This window comes from Balaenoptera borealis (genome assembly GCF_965194805.1).
Source record: "Balaenoptera borealis genome assembly, chromosome: 5".
NCBI lineage: Eukaryota > Metazoa > Chordata > Mammalia > Artiodactyla > Balaenopteridae > Balaenoptera > Balaenoptera borealis.
In genome coordinates this window covers 13,967,196-13,990,603 of record NC_138862.1, presented here as the reverse complement: position 1 = coordinate 13,990,603, position 23,408 = coordinate 13,967,196, and the positions used below count along the sequence as shown (strand labels likewise).

The window sequence follows — 23,408 nt, the reverse complement described above, 5'->3', positions numbered from 1 at the left end:
ACAGAACAGAAACAGACTCAGAGACATAGAAAACAAACTTATGGTTACCAGAGGGAAAGTAGCGGGGAAAGAGATAAATTAGGAGTTTGGGATTAGCAGATACAAACTACTCATATTTAAAATAGATAAACGACAAGGTCTTCCTGTATTGCACAGGGAACTACATTCAATGTCCTGTAATAAACTACAATGGAAAAGAATCCGAAAAAGAAGCTGAATTACTTTGCTGTACACCAGAAACTAACACAACACTGTAAATTAATTATACTTTAATTTAAAAAAAGGTTTCACCAACAAAAACACTATCCTTGTAACTATTTTACTTACAAATAGCACCTTAAAAAGAAACAAACCAACCCAGCTCTGTGGATAGGTGTGCTGGGAAGAAGTGGGGGTCCTTACCTCTTTTTTCTCACCAGTCTGTTCAGCAATCAGCTGGTCAAACACAGCCCCAAACTCTTCATGGATTTTCTGCATTTCATTGATATGACTTGCAACCTTATTCATAGTCTTGATGGCCACTGGAAGAAAAGAGGTCATGAAATAAATGAAAAGGCTGTTTCAAGACTCTCATGGCGACACGAGCAAGGAGCAGATCTCAGGGGCCCGTGACTCACAGTCCAGGTGGTAGTGTTCCTCGCTCTCCGCGTCCGTCAGAGCGAAAAGCTCCTTCAGCAGAAGCGGGTACTTGAGGATCCTCTGGATGGGCTTGATGAGGTAAGACTCCAGAGTGGACGAGTGCTGCTGCTTCGGGTTCTGAGCATCCAGGAACGCCTTGAACGCCGCGTCCATCTTGGCTGGAAGAGTTTAAATACAGGTTGTCTGGGCAGAGTGTCCAAATGACTCCCTTCTCACAATTTCACTCACTAATTCCCAGATGCCTTTTTACAGGATTCAGAGTACCGTGAGTTGTCAGAGGGGGGGAAAGAGGGCTCAGAGGGACAACTGGAAGGGTCTGTCCATCAGATTTATTTGTTTATTTGAGGGGCGGCCCAGTGAGTTAAGGGATAGCGGAGTTTGTAAATCTTATACACATGGATTTTCAGGGGCTGCTGTTTATCGTCCTTGCGTTAAGAATGTCTTCTTATTCTCATACTTTGACATCTGAGGCCTTACGGACCCTGGGGAAACTGCCCATCTCAGAGCTGGCCAATTCCTAGATGGTAAAGGACCCACCTGGAAGCATGCCTTTCACATGCAAGCCAACCAATCCAGAGCCACCTGCCTCCTTCCCTCTTCTATTAGGCTTTTACACTCTAGGCCACTATTTCCCCTGCCCTGATCACCCCAGAGCCAGGTACCAGACAACTCAGGACAGCCCCTCCACCCCAGAGCCTGCTGAGATTGTTCAAATTACCCAATCCTAAACCTGTTTACCCTGCCTCACCCATTCCTCCCTGCAGAAACCACAATAAAGGGTCTTGCCCATGTCTTCCCCCTCACTCATTCTGTCTCCTGGTGGGCTCTGGTGCTTCCCCTCATGGCCCTGCATGGCATAACACTCCCCCTTCTCTTGGGAACCATGAGTAACAAACTATCTTTCTGATGGCAACTGTCTCCTGATCTGTTGGCCTCACCATATCTGAATAATATGAAAGCCTACGTTTTAAAACACTCCTTATGCCAGTTTTTCTAATGTTTCAAACATTTCCTTGCTGGTAGAACCTCTTTTGAGAAAAGGAAGGAAAATAAAAAGCAGCAGCAGCGCCTTGCAGCTCTGGTAAGTGGAGCAAGGCTGATCCCCCGCAGTGAACGCCTTTTAAGATCTGTTCTATGTTAATTCAGGGCTACCAGCTATTAGGATTTATTTCAGAGGGAAACATACATCTGACCTAAGGTAACTCAGGCAGCACTTTCCTCACCAGCTGGGCTTTTATCTGTGTCCCAGCTGGGCTGAAAAGCAGTCCTGGGGAGTTGTGGGTCCCCAGACAATTACAAAAGGTACCTGCCAGTGGATAATTAGGAAGACACGACTTATGCCTTCCAGGTGCAAAGAAATGGCGGAGAGAGAGGCTGAAGTGAGGGCAAAGAATGGGAAGAAGAAAGGACACTATATCAAAGTGACTAACTGTAGGCATATATTTCTTAAGCTTCTGATAAAAATATATTTCCATCTCCAGTGATTAGGAATGTGAGCTAAGAACAGAAGATGTTGTAAAAGGACACCATGAAACTGTAAAATGATTCTTCTCACTATCTTTATTCAATTAAGATAAACAGCAATCATGTGGGGAAGGCCTGGTAAAGACTACAATCTTTTCATTTTGTTTAAGCCCCATTAAGAGGAATCAGACTCCATGGGTCCAGCCACCAAATCCTTGAAGAGAAAGAAGACTGGGAATGAGATGGCTGAGGAGGAGCCCATGGCCTCGGAAGTGAGCCCAGGCCCAGAGCTGATGCACGAGGAGGCTGCAGCTTCCGTGGACATCCCGAGTCTTGGTCCATGTCCACAAGGGGCCTAGGAATTCCCCCTAAAGTCCTCACGTCCAAAAACACGGCCATGTGCGTTTAACCCATCAAGTGTATTTCACATCAGGGCAAAAGAGGGCATGGTTCTCAGCTCTCTGAGCGGTAAGGAGCGTCACTCCCATGCAACCTAGATGGGAGTCTGTCAAGAATCATAGGCTTTTTGTCCTCAAAGAGTTCTCTTCATCCTCTTGGCACATTTGGCCATTAGAAAAATGTAAGTCACACCTAATGTTTTAAGGGATGGTTTTTAAAGATTTTCTAATATTTTTCAGGTGCAAAAAATAATGGTTTTGAATTTTAAAAATCTATAGGGGCAGAATTTAATCTAATCAAATGATTAAAAAGAACACAACTGCTTTAAGAACTCTGATGAGTATATAATTTTACCCTAGAGCAAAGTGCTCTAAAACTGTTATGTTAAAAACTCTCATAACATAGCATTCAGTTAAAGTTTAAAAAGATGCACACACACAGAACTATACGACCAATTCAGCATGTGTAAAACCACAGACTAGGCCATAGAGCAGGACAATTTCCTTGTCCTACAGAAGGACAAGGAAATTCCCAGGTTCCCTTTAAGTTTTTTGCGCTGAAGTAGAACTCTTTTGCCTAGACTATGACTATCATTAAGTATGTCATTATCTGGGGCAGGATCTTTTGTTGTCCAGAGACCTGTGTTGTATTAATGTTTATTATAATACGTTTTGAATTAAATCAAGCTAGTTCTCTTTCGCAACAAACGTAAATATAAGTAAATTACTTACAAATTCAGCAGCTGTTTACATGGCAGCCACAGTAAAGTGTTAAAGAAGAGTAGGCTGATTGGTTCTACTGTTTACCAAGGACATGTTTCTCTAATCCTTTAACCTATGAACTGTCACATGCAGAACTATGGAAACGAAACAACTTTCTGGAGACTCTCAGAACACCCCATCGTCTTCCTAGAACACTTAGAAACACCAGCTTGCCAATCTAAAAATTCTCCTCTTTTCCATGCAAAATATAATTACAGCTGGAGTGATTTTTGTAAATAATTGAAACAATTTTAGTAGTGATGGTGGTGACCATTATCACACACCTGAGAACAAAAATAGGTGAGGGAAAAATGAAATGCCACAGAAAGGTGTATGAAGTGTGGTAGGTTATAACAAAATTAATGAAAAATAGAAATAAAGCAGGGGAATTCTAAACTCCCTACATTTCTGCATAATTGCAAAATGACTCATCAATTCTGGCCCCAAAGAACTGAGTCAAAACGTTCACGGTAAGAAAATTGACAAAACTGTTAATTCAAGATATATTGCATTTCATTTCTCAGTACAGTCGGTCCCCCGTATCTACAGGTTCTATCCACAGGTTCTGCATTGTGAATTCAACTCACCAGGGATAGGATATATCTGGAAACAAAAATTCCAGAAAGTTCCAAAAAGCAAAACTTGAATTCGCTGCACACGGACAGCTATTTACATGGCACTTGTATTTTATTAGGTATTATAAGTAATCTAGAGATGATTTAAAGTATATGGGAGGATGTGCATAGGTTATAAGCACACACTATGCATTTTATATAACGGACTTGAGCATCCTCGAATTTTGGTATCCATGGCGGGGGGCAGGGTCCTGGAACCAATCCCCCACAGATACCGAGGAACAACTGTACCCTTATTTGTGGCCTGTTGGAATATCCATCTGGTACAACAATGACTCTTAGATTTCTGTCCAGAAGCCCCCAACCACAGTTGGCCACACAGATGTGAACTGACAACGAACAGGCCCACCTGCTACCCAGTCCTCGCAGGACTTACCTTTCACCAGGACCTTGGGGACCTTCGTGTGGCTGGCACAGAAGGCACTGTAGAGCTTGAAGCGGTCAGCATAATACAGAAAGGATCCCCCCAGAGAGAACAGCACTTTCTGGATTTAACGAGAAACAATGCAGTTAGCTTACGGTCCTCCTCATCTGGAAGTATCAGCAGGATACAGCAGGGAGCTCGCATCTGCCTGACTCTCCCCACAAATCAGCATCACTCACACCTGTCACAGCCTGTCTCAGCTCACTGATGGCCTATCGGAAAGTGTGTGGGCTTACATATTTGTGTAATAGATGCTGGACTTGGCTTCCTCGGTAATTACAGTCAAGATGTCACTGGTTTTCCAGGCTTGTGTCTTTCAGTGACCTATCTGGGATGTTTGAATGTTAACGAGAAAGTAGATATGGCATTTTGGAAAAGACAGAAATCTCCTGAATTCTCTCATTAGTTCCTGTTGGGAGGTAGAAGTGACAAACCAAATAAAGGCAGGAAACGCATAAATCTCCCAAAATAGAAAGCACATTTCCCTAATCACTAACTCCACCCTCTCCAATGCCATGCTCTCTTCTAGCAGGAATAGATAAGAACATAAGAAACAGACTCAACTACAGGAATTAGTACTGTCTCCCAGGCCATACCCTCTGCCCCAACAGGATCAAACCTAGGTGGAGGCTTTCCCTATTAGGAATTTAATATGCCTGAGGTGGGATACCTTTTATCCTACACATTTTATATAAATATATGTAACAGGCCTCAGAAAAGTACCTTCTATAAGGTTTCACAATGATCTAGTCTAGTTCAGAAAGAGGTATTGCTTATTCAAGTTTAGAATTTAAAACGTATGTTCAAAGCAAAAAAATAAGCTATACATACACATACATCCCCGTATCTCCTCCCTCTTGCGTCTCCCTCCCACCCTTCCTATCCCACCCCTCTAGGTGGTCACAAAGCACCGAGCTGATCTCTCTGTGCTATGCGGCTGCTTCCCACTAGCTATCGATTTTACATTTGGTAGTGTATATGTCCATGCCACTCTCTCACTTCGTCCCGGCTTACCCTTCCCCCTCCCCGTGTCCTCAAGTCCATTCTCTACGTCTGCGTCTTTATTCCTGTCCTGCCCCTAGGTTCTTCAGAACCACTTTTTTTTTTAGACTCCATATATATGTGCTTTGGATTTGAGTGATAAATTGGGTTCCACAAAGTGTACTTTATTGAATGAACAATGCAGAGAAATCTGATAGACTGTCTATTAAAAAAAAAAAAGGTTTATTATGAACCACACATAACTGGTAATTAGAGGCCTAAATTCTTTTCCTACATGTTGTACTTTTCCTCCTTTACTTTTCAAGCCCCATCCCTCCCCAAACCTCACCCCCTTGACCGAGAGGGTTTCGGGAGGGGCAGTCTGACTCTGTAGGTATAGTCATCCTTTGAGCCATATTCAACAATCAAATGAGAAAAACTATATAAGAAAAAGCTCTAATTGTAACGTCTTACTTTAGCCATATCAAGTCATTCATTTGTTTAACTTTATATTTACTAGGCACATACCATACAGCAAACACAGATAGAACATTAAGGTATTCATTTGTTCTTCCAGCCTTAAAAAATGATCTCAGAGCACAAAGTGTGCACAAACATGAGGGGTTTCTACACAAAGACTGCATTTCCCCTGTGTTTCTCTTCTGCAGGACTTCACAGAGCCTCTCATTGGCTGACGAACATTGCAAACTTCCAAGGGGAAATTTTATCAAAACTTATTTGACCTCAGAACCAATTTTTTTTTTCCTAATACTGTCTTAGGCAACACAATTTGAATATTTTAACAAGTTTTTATATTTTTGGCAAATATATAATCAGGATTTAAATGAAGCAGCAATGGCAGAAACCAACAGCAACAGGTTTAAGAGTGAAAACTGACTGTCCAGAAGCCAACTCAGAAGTGCCAGAGGGCAGCCCCAGGGCCAAGAATACTGAACGTGCACCAGTTGTCACGTCTTACAGATGGAATGCAGAGGGTCAGATTAGGCACTAAATTAGTGAAATGAAGGTCGGGGAAGAAAGTTCCACTTAAATGGAAATTACAACAGTGACTGCTTAGAGTGAACTTGCTAAAAGGATCACGCACCAACCCCTCCCTAGAATAACTCTGCTCATAACACAGTTATGTTCATATCACAGTTCTGATAACTAAACTCTCCTGAAGTGATCAACTGACTCTAAACGCAAAGAACTGGACCCAGAGCAAAAGCCTGCTACATGAATATAATGAATGTTAGATATTTTAGATTAAAACCAAATGTTTTCGGGTCTGTCCGCATTTTTATTATGTTCCACATTAAGCAACTTTCTGATTAACTGACAAACTACTGGCCCTTATCATGGTGTTCTAATATCCTATTACTTAATTTATCAATGAACCAAACTGTACTTCAAATGGATAGTATGACCAACTACCCTGAAGAGAAGAAAAATGAACTAACACAAGCAATTTCTGAACACACAAAAAATGAACTATATGCAGTAGTTAGGGTTAAAGGGATATTATGCCTGCAACTTACTCTTAAATGGTTCAGGGAAAACAATTATATTCTATATACAGAGACACACACACACAGACACAGACACACACACACACACATCCATAAAGGAAATAGGTAGGGAGAGAAAGGATAAAGCAAATGTGTTAACATTTGGAAGAAGGCTGGGAGAAGGCTATCTGGGAATTCTTTATACTATCCTTGCAACCTTCCCGTAAGTCTGAAATTACATCCAAATAAAAATAGAGAACTATACATGAATATATGTCCATATGCTTATGTGTGTGAATGTGTGTGTGCATTCTAAATGACTCCTGTTGCAGAGAGGGACTGTAAAGAGATGACACAAAAAAATATATCGAGGGGGTAGTCTTCATCTCATCCTACAAACCTGTATACATACTAACATCACACAGCCAGGTTTCTGCAAGTGTTAGAAGAGAGTCAAAGTGTATGGGGGTCCCCACCTATATGGACAACTGAACCCAAGTTCAACACAAGTGCAAAAGCAATTCAGTGGAAAAGGATCGAAGGATAGTCATTTCAAAAAATAGTGCTAGAAACATTAAATATTCATACGCAAAAAAATTGACTTTGATTCACACCAGATCAGAGACCTAAATATAAATCCCCAAATTATGAAACTTTTAGGAGAAACCATAGGAGAAAATCTTTATGACCCTGGTTTAGGCAAAGATTTCATAGATAAGACAGCAAAAGTACGACCCAAAAGAGAAAAAGTTTGAAAACTTGGATTTCATTAAAAAATAAAAACTTCTCAGGGGAGGGATAAATTAGGAGGTTGGGATTAACATATACATACTACCATATATAAAATATATAACCAACAAGGACCTACTGTACAGCACAGGGAACTATACTCAATATTTTGTAATAACCTATAAGGGAAAAGACTCTGAAAAAGAATAGACGTATACATATGTATGTGTGTAACTGAATCACTCTGCTATACACCTGAAACTAACATAACGTTGTAAATCAACTATACTCAATTAAAAAAAAAGAAATCAACCTAAAAAAAAAACAAACTTCTGCTCTTTGGGAGATACTGTATGACAAGAAGAAAATATTTACAAATCATATATCGGTAAAGGGCTCATACACAAAATTTCCAAAGAACTCTCAAAACTCAACGATAAGAAAACAATCCAATATAATAAATGGGCAAATGATTTGAAAAGACACTTCACCAAAGAGGATATACTGAAAGCAAATCAGCACATAGAAAGATACTAATAGTCATGTCACTAGAGAAACTAAAATTAAAGCCACAATGAAGTGCCACCACCTACCTGCTAAAATGGCTAAAATTAAAAAGAGTGACCCGACCTTGTTGTAAGAATGAGGAGGAACAGCTGGTGGGACTGTACACTGGAACTGGTTTGGAAAATAGTTCAACTGTTTCTTAAAAAGTTAAACATACACTTACCATATGACCTAACCATTCCATTCCTAGGTATTTACCCCAAGAGAAATGGAAGCATATATTCATACTAAAACTTGTACATAAATGTTCACAGCAGCTTTATGTGTAAACACCAAAAACTGGAAAAAACCCAAATGCCCAAGAAAGGGGAAAGGATCACAAAGTGCAGTACATCCACACAATGGAATACTACTCAGCAATAAAAAAGTAATAATTACGGGTATATGTAACAACAGGGATGGAACTCAATATAACTACACAGTAAAAGATACCACATAAAAAAGCGTATATGCTATATGTTTCCATTTATATAAAATTCCAGAATGCAAACTAATCTGTAGTAACAGAAAGCAGACATAGTTTCCTGTGGCTAAGAGGCGGCCTTAAGAGGAAGGAGTGAGGAATCACAAAAGAGCAGGAAAAACAATTAGGGGTGATATTATGTTCATTATCCTGATTGAAGTGATGGTTTCACAGGTGTACACGTATGTCAAAATTCATCAAACTGTACACTTTAAATATATGGAGTGTATTGTATATCAATTATACCTCAATTAATCTGTTTTTTAAAAGTACATGAGGGTGACATGTAAGCCAACACCACTGTGCATGAATCAATGAGCCTTTGTCAATCAGAAACACAGCACAGGAAATTTCTGTAATAAGGGAAAGCCAACCAAGGAGAAGGAGACAAGCTGTCAGCATCCTCACTGAGGTACTAGTCATAAATCCTCATTAAGGCTACAAGGACATGGCTTCCCTGGTGGTGTAGCGGTTAAGAATCCGCCTGCCAATGCAGGGGACACGGGTTCGAGCCCTGGTCTGGGAAGATCCCACATACCACGGAGCAACTAAGCCCGTGCACCACAACTACTGAGCCTGCACACTAGAGCCCGGGAGCCACTACTGAGCCAGCACGCCACAACTACTGAAGCCCGCATGCCTAGAGCCTGTGCTCCGCAACAAGAGAAGCCACTGCAATGAGAAGCCTGTGCACCGCAATGAAGAGTAGCCCCCGCTCGCCGCAACTAGAGAAAGCCCACATGTAGCAACAAAGACCCAACGCAGCCAAAAATAAAATAAATTTTTTAAAAAAAATTAAAAAAAAAAAAAAAGCCTACAAGGACACTGTGTGCTGGAAGATTGTCTTCCTCCTAGATAATTGATAAGCACTTCCATTAACCAGTTTCCCAGAACAAGATAAGTTAATTTGTTTATTGGAAAACCAAGAGTGCTAGTCTAATTTGCTAATAGCAAGTATTAAAGGCCCCTACATAAACAGAACAAAAGGTAGGCACATCTTCCAAAGTAGAAGTCAGCAGATACACCAGTTTAATGCAAGTCAATGGTACTGGTTCTACCTCAGCCAGAAAAGCAAGATGCAGTCCGTTCCACTCTCAGACTCCCTTTAGGAAATGACTCCACTGGCAGTTCAGTGAAGACTCAAGACCACGGCAACAATGCCTCCTGCGATGTGTTATTAGGAGATTCGACTTGACCTACAGGATAGCCCACCCTTGACATTAAGAGGCAGCTTTACACTATTTGAGGATGAGACTTACCTTAAATTGATCAACTTTCTCAAGCTTTTCCAGATCAGGTACCAATCTCACTCCATCTTCTAGAGTTTTAAGGAATTCTACTTGAAACTCTACCATTTCAGTTAAATTTCCAAAGAGCACATCAAGCTGGAAAATGCAAAAGAATTTCATCAACCGCATATTTCATTAGTGCGCAGAACCTTTATTTGCTTCTGATTTCGAAGTTTTTCTACCCATACTTATAATTATGGTATTGCTCCCACCACCAGAAGGTGGGGCAGCTCCCTCCTTCCTCTCCAAGTGCACACCAAGAGCTCTGCAGGCAATAATTTGACCTATTTATTACAATTAATTGAATTCAAAATGCTCTCAGTACTGTGTGTACTCCCCAGTCCTTCCTCTTCACCAAGTCAAGCTATAGTGTGACCCTCACAAAGTTCAGACCATTGCCACCATACCTCATCTTGGGTGAGAAAAGTTTCTTTCTGAAGAGGTTTTAGGTATCTCTCCATGAGACAGTTTAAGTCCTAAGGGTTGAAAGAATATGGGATTAGCACTTCTAAAAGTCTATAAAGAATCTAAAGAAAAAAAAATTATGTCCCAAATGCTAACATTTCAGTCTTTAGGTCACTGAGGTCCACTGAGGCAGAAGTGAGCCAACCTTTCCTCAAAATATTTCAGACTTTGCAGGCCATATGGTCTCTGTCGCAACTATTTAACTCTGCTGCTGTAGCAGGAAAGCGGCATAAATAATACATAAGTGAATGTGTGTGGCTGTGTTCCAATAAAACTTTATTTGTAAAAACAGGCAGAGAGCTGGATTTGGCCCAAGGACCATAACTTGCTGACCTCTGACTTAAAGACTAAAACAGATCACACTATTGTAACATGGAACTAAACATAACTAAATTATACAGTTGGAGTATATCATTATACAGTTATCATAATTAGATGAATTATATAGTTATAGGAATATATTATAAATTATATAGTGTTGAAATAACTTTCTAGGCCCAAGATGGAGCCATTTCTGCCTGGGGTGTCGTGTCAGCAAACTTAAATTTAGATCATTTTTGTGTCCCTGTCAATACACCACTTGACCAGAATGTAGTATATCCACTCAGCCAATTTCCAAACGCCAGGCCAACTCTGGGCCTTCTCACCCCAACCAAGGTTGACTACGTGGCCCCAGCCAATCAAGTATTGTCTATTTGTCTCTTCCTTGTTCTTTATTCTTTACCCTATGAAACCTTCTTGCCTTCTGTCCCATTTTGCAGTTCTACAAAAGGAGACTGTCCACTTCATGAATAAAATTTTAAATAAAGTTTTTATTGCTTTTAAATTGTCTTCTTTAATCACTTTTAAACAATAGTTGTATGTATTATAAATTATATAGGAACAAATGATAGAGTTTCAGGAATATAACTAAATGTCAGAACAAATGATAACACAAAACAGTCCTGATATCCTGCTACCTAGACTCAAAGTAGATTGTAAAGATACTACTACTTGAATTTGTCAAAAACGAATTCAATTTTGGTATGAGCTCAACAACATATTTAGAAAGGTCAGAAGGTTCACTTAACATTCACCATCATCTCCTTTCTGAGTCAATCAATCAGTTATTTATATCAATGAAGTGCTATAAGAATAGATATGCTTCCCTAAAACACAAAAGGAGATCGTAACATTCAGAATCAAGGCCAAATTCCATAGGAGAGACCAAGATACTCTTCAAGACCGTGATCTGGCTTTGCTGTTAGTCAACATCAGTATAAACACAGAGCCTGCATCCTTCCGAAGGACGGGAGGAAGGATGCAGGAGGGAGGGCAGGAGAAGACGTACTTTCACATAGGTGCGCTCTGTCTCCAGGAGCTCACAGATGACCTTGCGCAGCTTATCGGCGTCCGTTAGCTGTCTCATGGCGGCCAGCTGAGGCCCGGCAGAGTCCTGGGGGGACGGGCTCGGGTCAGAGGGGTTCATCTCGTGCAGACTGCGGCAGAACGCGGCCACCTGTTCCGTGCTCTTCAGGGCACAGTTGAAAAGGCAAGACAGACGAAGTTATCCCTCACTACAGAGACTTGTCTGACATCTGTCCCTCCTAAAGATATTCTTCCTGGTTAATGAACTGCCACACATGAATCACATCTCTCGTTTCCCCAAACTGCTCCACACGTCTGAGAGCTCACTGAATGCTCAAAACCACCATAATAACAACTGCTGACATATACTGAGTGCCAGGCACACTAAAACTAAGGGGCATTGGCCCCTGAAAAAGACCTCAATAGGAGAGCTCAATCCCCACCCAATCTCTGTCCAAGATGATTCAGGTGGAAGTTTGGGAATCTAGAATTCTAAAATTCCAACTTTTCAAGTTATGCAAAACAGTTCTTCAAAGCAAGCGTTGAAGATGGACCACTGAAAATCCTGTGGAATCAGTAATCCCCCACCTTGGCTGCATGTAGGAATTACCTGGGGCGTTTTTAAACCTCCCAATGCCTAGTGCACCATCCAGATCAATTCGATCAGAATCTCTAGGATGGGATGTGCAAGTGTCAGTATTTTTTTAAAGCTCTCTATGGTATTACTCCAAAGGCTATTTTGTAGCACAACATCTAGTTTATTAGTTTATGAGTATTTGTTCTAATGTACCACTCTACAAATGTCTCATGCATATCTCCTTGAAAGTAGTGGCTGCCTTCTTGGACTGCTCTTCCCTATTTCTATTGTCCAATTCACCCCTAGGCACAAAGTATTTCCAATATAGATCTGTGCAGATAAAGAATTACTTTCAGGAGTGAGTAGGTGGGTATCCCACCTACTCACTCTTGAAAGTGAACATCCTGAGAAGACCATCCTTCCAAACACAACCGTTGGTGCAAAGAGCTGAAGGTCAAGGCTGGCATTTTGTGGTAGGCAGAGGAACCAAACCAAGTATATCCCATGGGGGCAATTCTTAAACACAGAGGAAGGCAGCTAACATCAGCATGCCTTCTCCTCATTAGCAAATTGCCTTTCCCTCATTAGCATAGCCCAAAGGGAAGGAAGCCCGGAATAAAGACAGGACAAGGACAGGGGAAATCAGAACTTAACAAGGATGCATTAGCAGCAATGTCATGACAGGAAAGAGCAGAGCCAGGACCCAAATCCACGTAATTACTGATCCAATTTACTTATGGTTACACAGCTTATTTATTGCTAGCAAAGATCCTGGTCTTATATGCCAGGATGTATTAGTTACCTGTCAGTGGCACTGTTAAATGTTCCCTATGGAATCAGTGTGTCAGACACTGAATATCCCCACAAAGAACTCTCCCTTTGGTGACTGATGAAAAACTCACCAAAACGGGCTGAACTGTACAGCATGTGACTTATATCCCAATAAGGCTGTTAAAAAAGAAAAACTACGTTTTTTAATCACAGCCTGTTTCAGTAGAAATAAACTAAACAGTTTGATTTAGTTATGTTAGGGTTTTACAAACTCAATGTCATCATTAAATATAAACAGTTAAATATGGCTTCGTCCTAATAATTAAAAAGGAACAAGTAGGTCCATTTTAACAAAAATGTCCACACGCCTTTTAGATGATCTCATGATAACTGTAAAAGGCAACTGCATTATAACATAGACATCATGGAAGGGGGGTTGTGCCTCACCAAATGAAAATCCCATGGAAAGAACAGTGGTAACAGCTGACAGCTTAAGTGCCCTGCCCTCCAGCTAATCCCAAACTCTCCTCTGTCACTTTGATTTGTCACTCGTCAAAACAACAAATGTATAACTGGCACCTTCGCTTACACAACGCTTTTCTAAATGTCCCAACAATAACCACAGCTGCCTGTCTTTACATGCAAATTAATAACACAGCTATTACTCATGATACCTAAATCCATCCCCGTATTCCCATCAGAGACACAGGAGACCTTTCTGCAGTTTTATCATTTAGACAAGTTGCCATGAGAACTCCAATGTCCTCACAGATTACACCAAGGATGTCCCACACTTTAAGAAAAGGCAAGTTATGACCTTGGGACTCTGACATATCAAAGGCAGGAAATTCAAAAGACATTTCCCTTTGTGCTCCCAATTTGCACCTCGCTGACTTGTTGCCATTCTCAGCAATATCTAGCTCGAATAATGAAAGGCATGACATGGAGTTTCTGGGTTTTCGTTCCCTCCGTTTCACCATAAATACTTTGAGGTTTCCATTTTTAAGAGTGTGAGTAGGGTTCCTGACTTTGCCTATGTCAAGTCCACCACCTCTAAGGTTCAGTATTCTGACTTTTAAGCAGGCCCATCGGGAAAGCTCAGGTTAGTGGGATGTGGGCCAGGGCTCTAGCGCTCTGCACCTAGCCGTCTCCTACCCAACCTCACGTCTAACAGGCAGGTTCCCCACCTTCTTCCTGGCACACCCCTCCTGAGCCAAGTCCTGGATTATATTAGGAAATACCTTTAGCATCCCAGGGGATACCTAAAAATATCCTTGAGTCCTCTTCTGAGAGTTCAGAGCCTTAGGCATCCCTTTCTTATAAGACAGAGTCTTCCTAAGCTAAGACAGATTTATCGGGGGGGGGGGGCGGGGGTGGGGGGGGGAACGGTTTCTCCACTGGCAAGCCCGTTCGCTGATTCAAGTTATAAACTCTCAGGTTTATCAAGGAACTGGGTCGATATGGACATAACCTTTTTACTGTCAATTCCATGTTATCTAAATAAATAATAAATAAATTTAATAAAATAAACAAACAAGAAGACACAGAATAACAAGTTATATTGTATATATTGTCAAGGGGTGTTATTTATAAGGCTCTTAATGAAATTTTTGCTTGGAAACAACGTCAAAGGATATCATCAAGTTTGAGAATTTTGTTTTACTAAAATATTACCCCTCCCCCAAAAAATAAAATGCTAGTCGTCTTTAGAATACCTCTAACCTAGAGATTTTACGTGTTGTGGCCCAGTTTTCAAGTCCCCCTGCCCCCATACTGTGGCCAAACTTATTTGCATCAAAACCTATTAGGACCTGGGGTGGGGGGGTGGGGGATGAACTGGGAGATTGGAATTGACATACATACACTATTGATACTATGTATAAAATCGATAACTAATGAGAACCTACTGTATAGGTCAGGGAACTCTACTCAGTGCTCTGTGGTGACCTAAATGGGAAGGAAATCCAAAAAAAGAGGGGATATATGCATTCGTATAGCTGATTCACTTTGCTGTACAGTAGAAACTAGCACAATATTGTAAAGCAACCATGCTCCAATAAAAATTAATTTTAAAAAACCTATTAGGACCTTCTCCATGTAGCTTGGCCAGGATGTAGGATGTAGAAGGAGTTGAGTGCAGTGCTTTCCTCACTCAATCACTGAGAGACATGGCACCCTGGTCATTTACACATCAAGCACTGTAGCCCAGAAAGAGAGCTGCCTTGAGAGGTCCTCAACATAACTCCTGAAAGCCAAGTTTCCTGGAATTGGTACAAGTAGCAAAGGATTGCTGGAAAGAAGAAGACAGACACAGTTTCTCCAAGTCCAAACCTCTCCCCGTTTGAGGACTGCCATCAGTCACCCTGGGAACGAAAAGCACTTATGGGCATTTCAGAGCTGCCAGTTAAAACTGTTAAAGGGTGGCAGAGCTGCTCTACTGTCAGGATGAAGAGTTACCCACCCAACGTACAGAAATGAACATGACAATTGAAGGAGGAAACGGGCTAGTTTACTGAGGTCTGCATGAAGTTCAATGTTTATAATATCACTTTCTTCCTGTGGAAGATGAAAAGAAAGTACAAAAAGAGGGGGGTAGGCTTTCAAGTACACACTATCAACCCAAGCTACCCAGCTGTTAAAGCTCTTCCTGTTATGCAACCACCAAAGGCAATTTCTATCTCGGGATGAGTTCAGAGTTCTAAAACTGTCCTTTGAGTCTGACCGATTTAACACTTCCCACAGATTTAAAAGGGGCCAGAGTGGCCTGAAATCTTATAGCCTTTATTTAAGCTTTTTTGGGAAACAAACACCAAAGTAACATATTCCATAATTTCAGAGACCCTCATATACAATGATAACCCCTATAGTTCTCTGGCATCTTTTTGGTCTCCTTTTGAACAAACTTTGAAGAAGAAACATTCAATAAGGATAAAGGCTTACTTGAGTAAATCAGGTGTGCTCACCGTCCAAGTTCAATTTCATTAAGTGACACGAAGTCTAATAGTCAACAGACTCTGATATTAATATTTAACTATTAAAAGGTTTAACTTGATTTTAAATTATTCCTCCCCCTTAACCCACTAAAAATTTTTCTTATTAAAGAGGCAACAATTACCGTAGGAATTGGCATACACAATATAGGTCAGTTGACATTAAATCATTAATACATTCCCTGGGCCAACACTTGTAAATCCACCTGCTTCTCAAGTAAGCAGAAATAAAGTCAAAAGCACTTAAAACTTTATAGGAGGCAAGTTGAACATCCTTCTTCCAGAAATCCTTGCTGAATACTTAGGCTACCTGATCGGAGGTGGAGATGGGGAGACTTATCACACGTTTAACACAAACATGTTCAAAATCTCAACACCCAAAAGAAAGAGGGAAACATTCAAATGACATTTAATTTTAAAAATAATAATAACAACCCACCTTTCTGTCATTTAGAAATGAAAAAACAGATACGTGTAAAGATTCTTGGCAAACTCGACTTCATTCCAACTACTGATGACCCCCACTCCCATGTTAAAATGTATATTCTCTATCAACAAGGAGATCTAACGGGCAGAAGCCTGCAGTATGGGGACATGGGACAAGCATGTCACCATCATTTGAACTGGGAAACAAATCAGCTAGAAAGTCGTAACATAAACAAAGGCTAGCAAGATAGAATTCAAACAGTGCTCACCAGGTGAAGCGTCCGATATACAGAATCACCGGACTTGCCACTGTTTTCAATCCTGGGCTTGCGCTTTATTTTCCACAAAGCAGACATCATCGGGAATGTATTCTCATGATAATTCTACCTCCTGACACGTTCCACAAAGAAACAGAAGTTTCTTAAAATACTCGGAGAGCACCGAATGCCTTCTGGCTCCTGAGAGAGCATCCTCCCATCCACACAGCCCATGCCGGCTGTGCCGTGAAGACCTACGGCTGCATCTCTACAGAGCGAGGACAGAGACAGTGCGACCCGACAGCAGCCCCCTCTGCCCGTCAGTGCCCTCTGGGAGGGTGTCAAAGGCCAACCGATAGACCAGAATTTATGCTTTGATTTCACCTGGCTAAACAGCAGAAGTTCCAGAAAGGGAGAGCCAAGAGGCAAGAAAACAATGCAAAAAAAAAAACAACGCCTCCCGGGATGTGAGCGTCTCTACCCTGCAGACTGAGATCAGCTGATTGGCCTGCATCCTGCACTGCACAGGAATATGAAACCCGCCCGGCTCCAACTTTGAAGACACCCCTCACGGAGTTGAGAGCAGACACTAAAAACCAAAACATTTTTTTAACAGTTCATATTTTCACAATGTCCCCCAAATGCTTTGTTACAAAACCAAACATTTCCAAGACAATAACAATTTGGACTGAAAAGAAAAAAGAAGGCTTTCCAATTGGAAATGCTCTGAAAATGATTCTCATACATTGGCTAAGTGGAAAACAAAATCACAGCTGCCAGGGGGTCTGGAATGCATGATAGGACTGCCCGGAGCTAATTAGCATTCATTTCCAGAGACAAGAGTTTTCAATTAGAAGCAGGGAAACAAGTGGGTGGGGGGGGGTGGTGAGGAGGTCCTTTGAGGTTGTCACCCACAGTCATAAGAGGAAGGAGGCGGCTTACAAAGAGAAAGGCCGCCAGACTGTCCCTGCGGTGTGAAAGTCCCACGCCCCAACCCCGTGGATGTGACAGTCCCGTGTCACCACCGGCTCAGCAACAAACTCACAATTACCTACTTGCTCAACCCCCGAAGACCACGTGCCGCAAAAACAGCCATCTAAAAGAAATTTGTAACAACACATAAAACTCCAACATGCATTCTCTTTATCCCGCCCACTGTTTCACAAAATGATTCATTTAGGAAGAGCAGCAAAAATATTAAACAAATAAACAAAATCGACAGCCCTCATGTATTCAGCCAGAATAAAAAATGATTTCCTGTTTTATTTCATTTATTCATTTGTTTGTTTATCTATTTATCTAGTTTTTACATTCTACACCCAGCCTGGTGCATTCAAATTAAGGCTAAATCATCCTTCCACTTTTAGGCAGCTTACTTAAATATGAATGTTTGGTTTAGCCTCAAAAAAATGACACACTGATATAGGAGCCGCATCAAAAAATATTGATCCTTAATCAAGAAACTTAAGATATACACTGGCTCTTACTTTATACATCATGAAAAAAGACACGAAGCTTAAGCATTAGAAAAATATTTAAGCGGCTGATGAGTATACAGTTGCCTCTTAAACAACTTGGGGGTTAGAGGTGCCGAATATCCTTGCAGTCAAAAAATCCACGTATAACTTATACTCCCCCCTACCCTCATATACGTAGTTCTTCCGTATCCACGTGGTTCGTCCGCATCCACGGTTCCGTATCTGTAGATTCAACCCACTGCAGATCGGTAGTACTATTTACTATTGGAAGAAAATCCACATATAAGTGGACCCTCGCAATTCAACCGCGTGTTGTTCAAGGTTCAATTGTATATCTAAACTGGCTTATACTATCACTAATTAATTACTTCCTTCCTTTTTTGAAACCTGGTATTTAATACCAGACCTTAACAATCTGGCCAGAAGGTCATTTTAGCACAGCAGTTAACAACAGAGAGCCTCGTTTTGTCATCTCAGAGCTGTGTGACCTTCAGTAAGTTGCTTAACCTCTCTGTTCCAATATCGTCATCTATAAAATAGGGGGAATAACAGTATCTATCTCTCAGTGGTATTGTGAGAATGAGATAGGTTAATATGGAACAGCACCCAATATATACAAGACACTAAGTATTAGCTCTCATTTATTACTAATAACGAAATCATTCAAATAAAGAAGATAAAATCTGAATCAAACCAACACCAGGAGTATTTTCAGGTACAGAATCACACAGTGCTCCCTACATCCAATCTATAAAAAAGGGACTGTGAACCTATGGTGTCAATGAGTCCACTTTATGATCTTCAAAAATAACTCAGATCATTACCCAAACTTGTCAATAACTTCCAAGAAATTCTCCTTTATGAGAGCCTACCATGTATTTCTACAGTGAAATCCAGGAACCGCATCGCCTGCTCCTATACTTGACCCTGGCTGTTCCAGGCACGTTTCAGGGTCTTGTTCTCAGGAGAAAGAGCCATGAAATCACAGAGGCACCTGGGATCAGTCAACAAAACCCTGGGGCCTCTTCCTTCCTCTCTGCTGCCAGAACCGAATATTATAGAAGACCCTGTTTGGGACTTCATGACTCACTATATTTAAAATGGAAACAATCTCTCAAAATCCACAAAGGGAGGGGAACACTGGGCTATTATAGTGAGGTAAAAATGATCCAAGTTAAAAAGTATTCAGAAATAAATGTCTTAGATACAGGAAAAATAACTGCACTCCCAGATCAAATTAGAAACTGAGAATTAACATTTTTAGTTTAATAATAGAACAATTTAATAAATAGTCTTCAAAATATCTTACCTCACACGGAAATATCTGTTTCTCTTGAGGGCCACTCACCCTCCCCCACCTCCCCGAAAAAGTAGGTAAAAGGCCACAAAAATAAAAAGTAACTTTAAACAGCTTTTGTTTTTTTGCCTTTAAATGAAACATGCATGTTTCTGTTTACTGGCTTTTTAATTAATAACCAACAACATAAAGCCTTTCAGTCTGCAGATATTAAATTTATAAACATTAAAATTACTTTAAAATATTAAATTTTATACTGTGCTCAAGACACTGAGAATGATGATCCTATGATGGCAAAAGAGAAACATATGGATAAAAGCAATGCTGAAGATAGTCTAACATATGCACTCAAGAAAGTCCTACAAAGATATATAAAGACAAAAAGAGACAGAGAAGTATACACAGAGCAATGTAGGTTTTTGAAATAATCATTCGGATTTGAAGAGTATAGTTCCATTATCAATATCAGTTATATTTTTGACCCAGCCAATCATCCAATTACTGGACAAAGGCAAGAATCACCTGATATTGCAGATGAGAAAAACAAAGGTATAATTTAAAGTTACATGATTTGCTCAGGTTAAGTGGCTGGTCAATGTCAAACAAAAGAATAGGAGACAGACAGGGGGACCAACATAAATATGTCAACAACATTCTGAAAACAAAAGACGAATAAATATGGACATAATCACATTTCACTGTTTCTACTGGGGAGGGGGTCTTTCAGATATAGGTAACAGAGTTTTCAAATTGTTATACTCTGGAGACCGTGCTGAGAAGAGGTTACTGACACATAGAACTCTTTAGGAAGTGGAATAAAAGCATGAGGAATTATGGAAAACAAATTCACAGTTGCCCCAAAGAGTCAGGATAAGAGCTTTGTCACAGTGCTCAACCGGGTGACGGTCACTGTATTTGGATTAACAAAAACATTGTTTCTTTCCCTTTAATGTAAAAGATGCTCACCTTTCACAAGAGCTAAACAGAGATAATGCAAAGGGAGTTTGTTATAGAAACCATGAGTAGCAAGAAAGTATAACTGACCCAATCGTACACATTTTAGATGCTGTTTCATCATACATATATGGAAGCATAAGAAGGAAACAGGATGAAATGAGACTTTAATTCATTAAGAGTGAGCTCTGCCCTATATTCTCACATATGGGTTTGTCCTCAAGGCTATAATTTGGATTTCATATCCTACCTAGTGACATCTCAGAAGTAAAAACACTTTGGTCCCGTGGAGGGGCCTTCTAACCACATACAGCTGCAGAGGTGACGTGTCAGCTGTGATTCTTTGGTGGTTCAAGACATGGGATGTGCAAATGGAAATCTCTCACCTTGCTGCTGTGATCAGTCTCATCTGAGGATTCCAAGTCTGGCCCTTCGGTCTCCTCCGGAGCAGTCTCAGCACTACTGCCCTGCTGGCTGCAGAGGCTGTGCCCTGCAAGATGAAGTCAGAAGAACACATGGGTCAGCACATATAGTCATTGCTATAAAGCCATGGCAGTGCAAGGGAGTATGGCGTCAAGCTCATGACGTGCACATACATTGTTAGACACTCCAAGTATGTGCTCCATGATCTTGGTTCAATAAATGTTAGTTTTTGTTGTTTTTATTGTTACCACTATTATTATTATTTTATAACATAGTATATTTTTTATTATTTATAATACATATTTTATAATATACAATAATTGCTGTGGACTGAATATTTATGTCCCCCCTCAATTTCATACGCTGAAGCCCTAATCCCTAATGGGACTGTATGTGGAGATGAGGCCTTTGGGAACTAAGTAGGTTTAGATGAGGTCTTGACGATGGGCCTCCACCAGAGCTCCCCTCCCCTCATGTAAGGACACAGAGAAAATGCAGCTGTCTGCAAGCCAGAAGAGAGCCCTCAGCAGGAACCCTGATCTTGAACTTCCCAGCCTCCAAAACTGTGAGAAATAAATTTATCTGTTGTTTAAGCCACTCAGTCTGTGGTATTCTGTCACAGCAGCCCCAGCTGACTAAGACAATAATTTACTATCCATCTATCTATGAAATAAAATTTAAATAAAATTAAATTATTTGATTGATTTATAATCAAATTAATTGCTGGATCAATTACTTCATTGCTAAAATAACTGAAAAACCCATTCTGAGAAGAACATTAAAAAAAATAATAACTTTCATATAGATTACCTGGCAAACTTCAAACATCTTATAACACCCACTCTTCCCACCATATTCTATGCAAAAGTGTAGGCAACTTTCTTTCCTATTTTACCAAGTCCCTACTGCAGTTGTTGGCTATGGTAGCCCCCTGCACTGGGGAAGAGAACATTAAGATCTCTTTCCTCTGGGGGGATTCTCAGATTTAAAGAGCATCTGAACTGCCTGGGCGTTCATGTTATGCAGATTCAGATTCAATAGGTATATGGTTGGACCTACGATTCTGCATTTCTTACAAGCTCCAAGATGTTATCAATCAAGAGGTCCATGGACCACACTTGGAATAACAAGTCTCTAGTATATTTACAAACCTCTAGCTAGTCTGATAAGACAGTGGTTTGATGACCATTATCTTAGAATATGCCAGGCACTGGGTCAGGGACTACAGCACCATCAACTCTAACCCGATGAGAGAGAAGGGAAGAAGGAGGAGAAGAAGAGAAGGGAAGAAAGAGAGAGAAGGGAAGAAAGAGAAGAAAAGAGAAGAGAGAAGGAGCCACTTTCTGACTCCTTGGATGAAAGCGTCAGTCTGCAAAGAGGCTGCCTTATTCCAATGACACGGTTACAGTCACAAGCTGTTTAGCATGACTTTCTGATCAAATTCTAGGTTGCTTGGGAAACTAAGGAAAGAAGCCAATCCCTGAGCAAACCTCGCTCCAAGGCTGCATCCTGTGGTCCCCTTCCCTTCCTCCGGAATGAAGCACCAATGAAGCGAATGCCTACCTTGTATGGTCTGTAAGTTTCTGTCTGAACCCCACCGCCTCCCCGCACCTAGTCGAAAAGAAGTGCAAGAAAATCGTAGAGCTAGAACTCTACGATTTTCTTGCACTTCTTTTAATTACTTCCTCACTCAATAACATGGCGGGAGCCATCAAAGAAAGATGCTCACTTAACTTGGTGGACATCAACAATGTCACACCGTCACCACCAGAGGAAAAAAGAGTGATTGAATACTTTAAATGGGGGCAATGACCTAGATGCTGGGGCTAGAAAGAAGGGGAAGATCTGAACAGCGTTAAGCTCTGAGATGGCAGGAACCACGCTCCCTCAGCGCTAAGCAGGGTGGCGAGGCTGTACACAAGGTCACCTTCACGCTGTAATCTGCATAATGGCGACCCCCAGACGGTACAGCCAAATACTGTGACCCTGCATATCTCCACTGTATATCGTAATGCCTGGGGTCTAGCGGTTGCTCACAAAATAGTGGAAAAAGGAATGAAAGGATTTTCATTGTTAACAATATCGTGGGCCAGGTATCCTAAAAAGGAAGCAAAAAAACCCTAATTCTACAAAACACTTAGAAATTCTAAGTATCAATAAGATAGAACAAAATTCTTTTTATATTTTTTTCATTATTATTTTTTTTTTGGCTGTGCCATGCGGCATGCGGATAGTTCCCTGACCAGGGATTGAACCCGTGCCCTCTACAGTGGAAGCATAGAGTCTTAACCACTGGACCGCCAGGGAAGTCTCCCCAAATCCTTTTTAAACATAAAGCTGAGCTCCAAGAAATGCCCAGAGCCCAAAATGAAGAAGACAAAGGAAGCAGGAGGGGTGGGCCAGTCCCAAAGCCATGGCAGTGCTGAGTAATCCATCAGTCTCCAAACTCCAAACCCTAGAGCGGGAACCTGCTGGTGTCAGGAGGCGAAAACGTTTAGGAGGAAAACTGTACACATGGCAGGTACACAGGGCACCAGCCCCCCTGGGCTCCTGGGTTCTAAGTA

The 23,408-nt window shown here is 41.0% G+C and overlaps 1 protein-coding gene across 12 annotated transcripts in view; it reads right to left on the bottom strand.

The window, feature by feature from the left end:
* Window positions 1-23,408, bottom strand: part of TIAM1 (TIAM Rac1 associated GEF 1) — a 204,372-nt gene that overhangs the window by 21,634 nt on the left and 159,330 nt on the right. For 11 of the 12 annotated variants that reach the window (XM_082393649.1, XM_082393656.1, XM_082393653.1 and 8 more), the window contains 7 exons: window positions 20,808-20,911; window positions 11,655-11,834; window positions 10,267-10,335; window positions 9,830-9,955; window positions 4,275-4,383; window positions 618-797; window positions 403-521 (listed from right to left, as the gene is read on the bottom strand). In XM_082393649.1, coding sequence (XP_082249775.1) covers window positions 403-521; window positions 618-797; window positions 4,275-4,383; window positions 9,830-9,955; window positions 10,267-10,335; window positions 11,655-11,834; window positions 20,808-20,911 — 887 coding nt within the window. The other variant, XM_082393652.1, reaches the window with a different exon arrangement.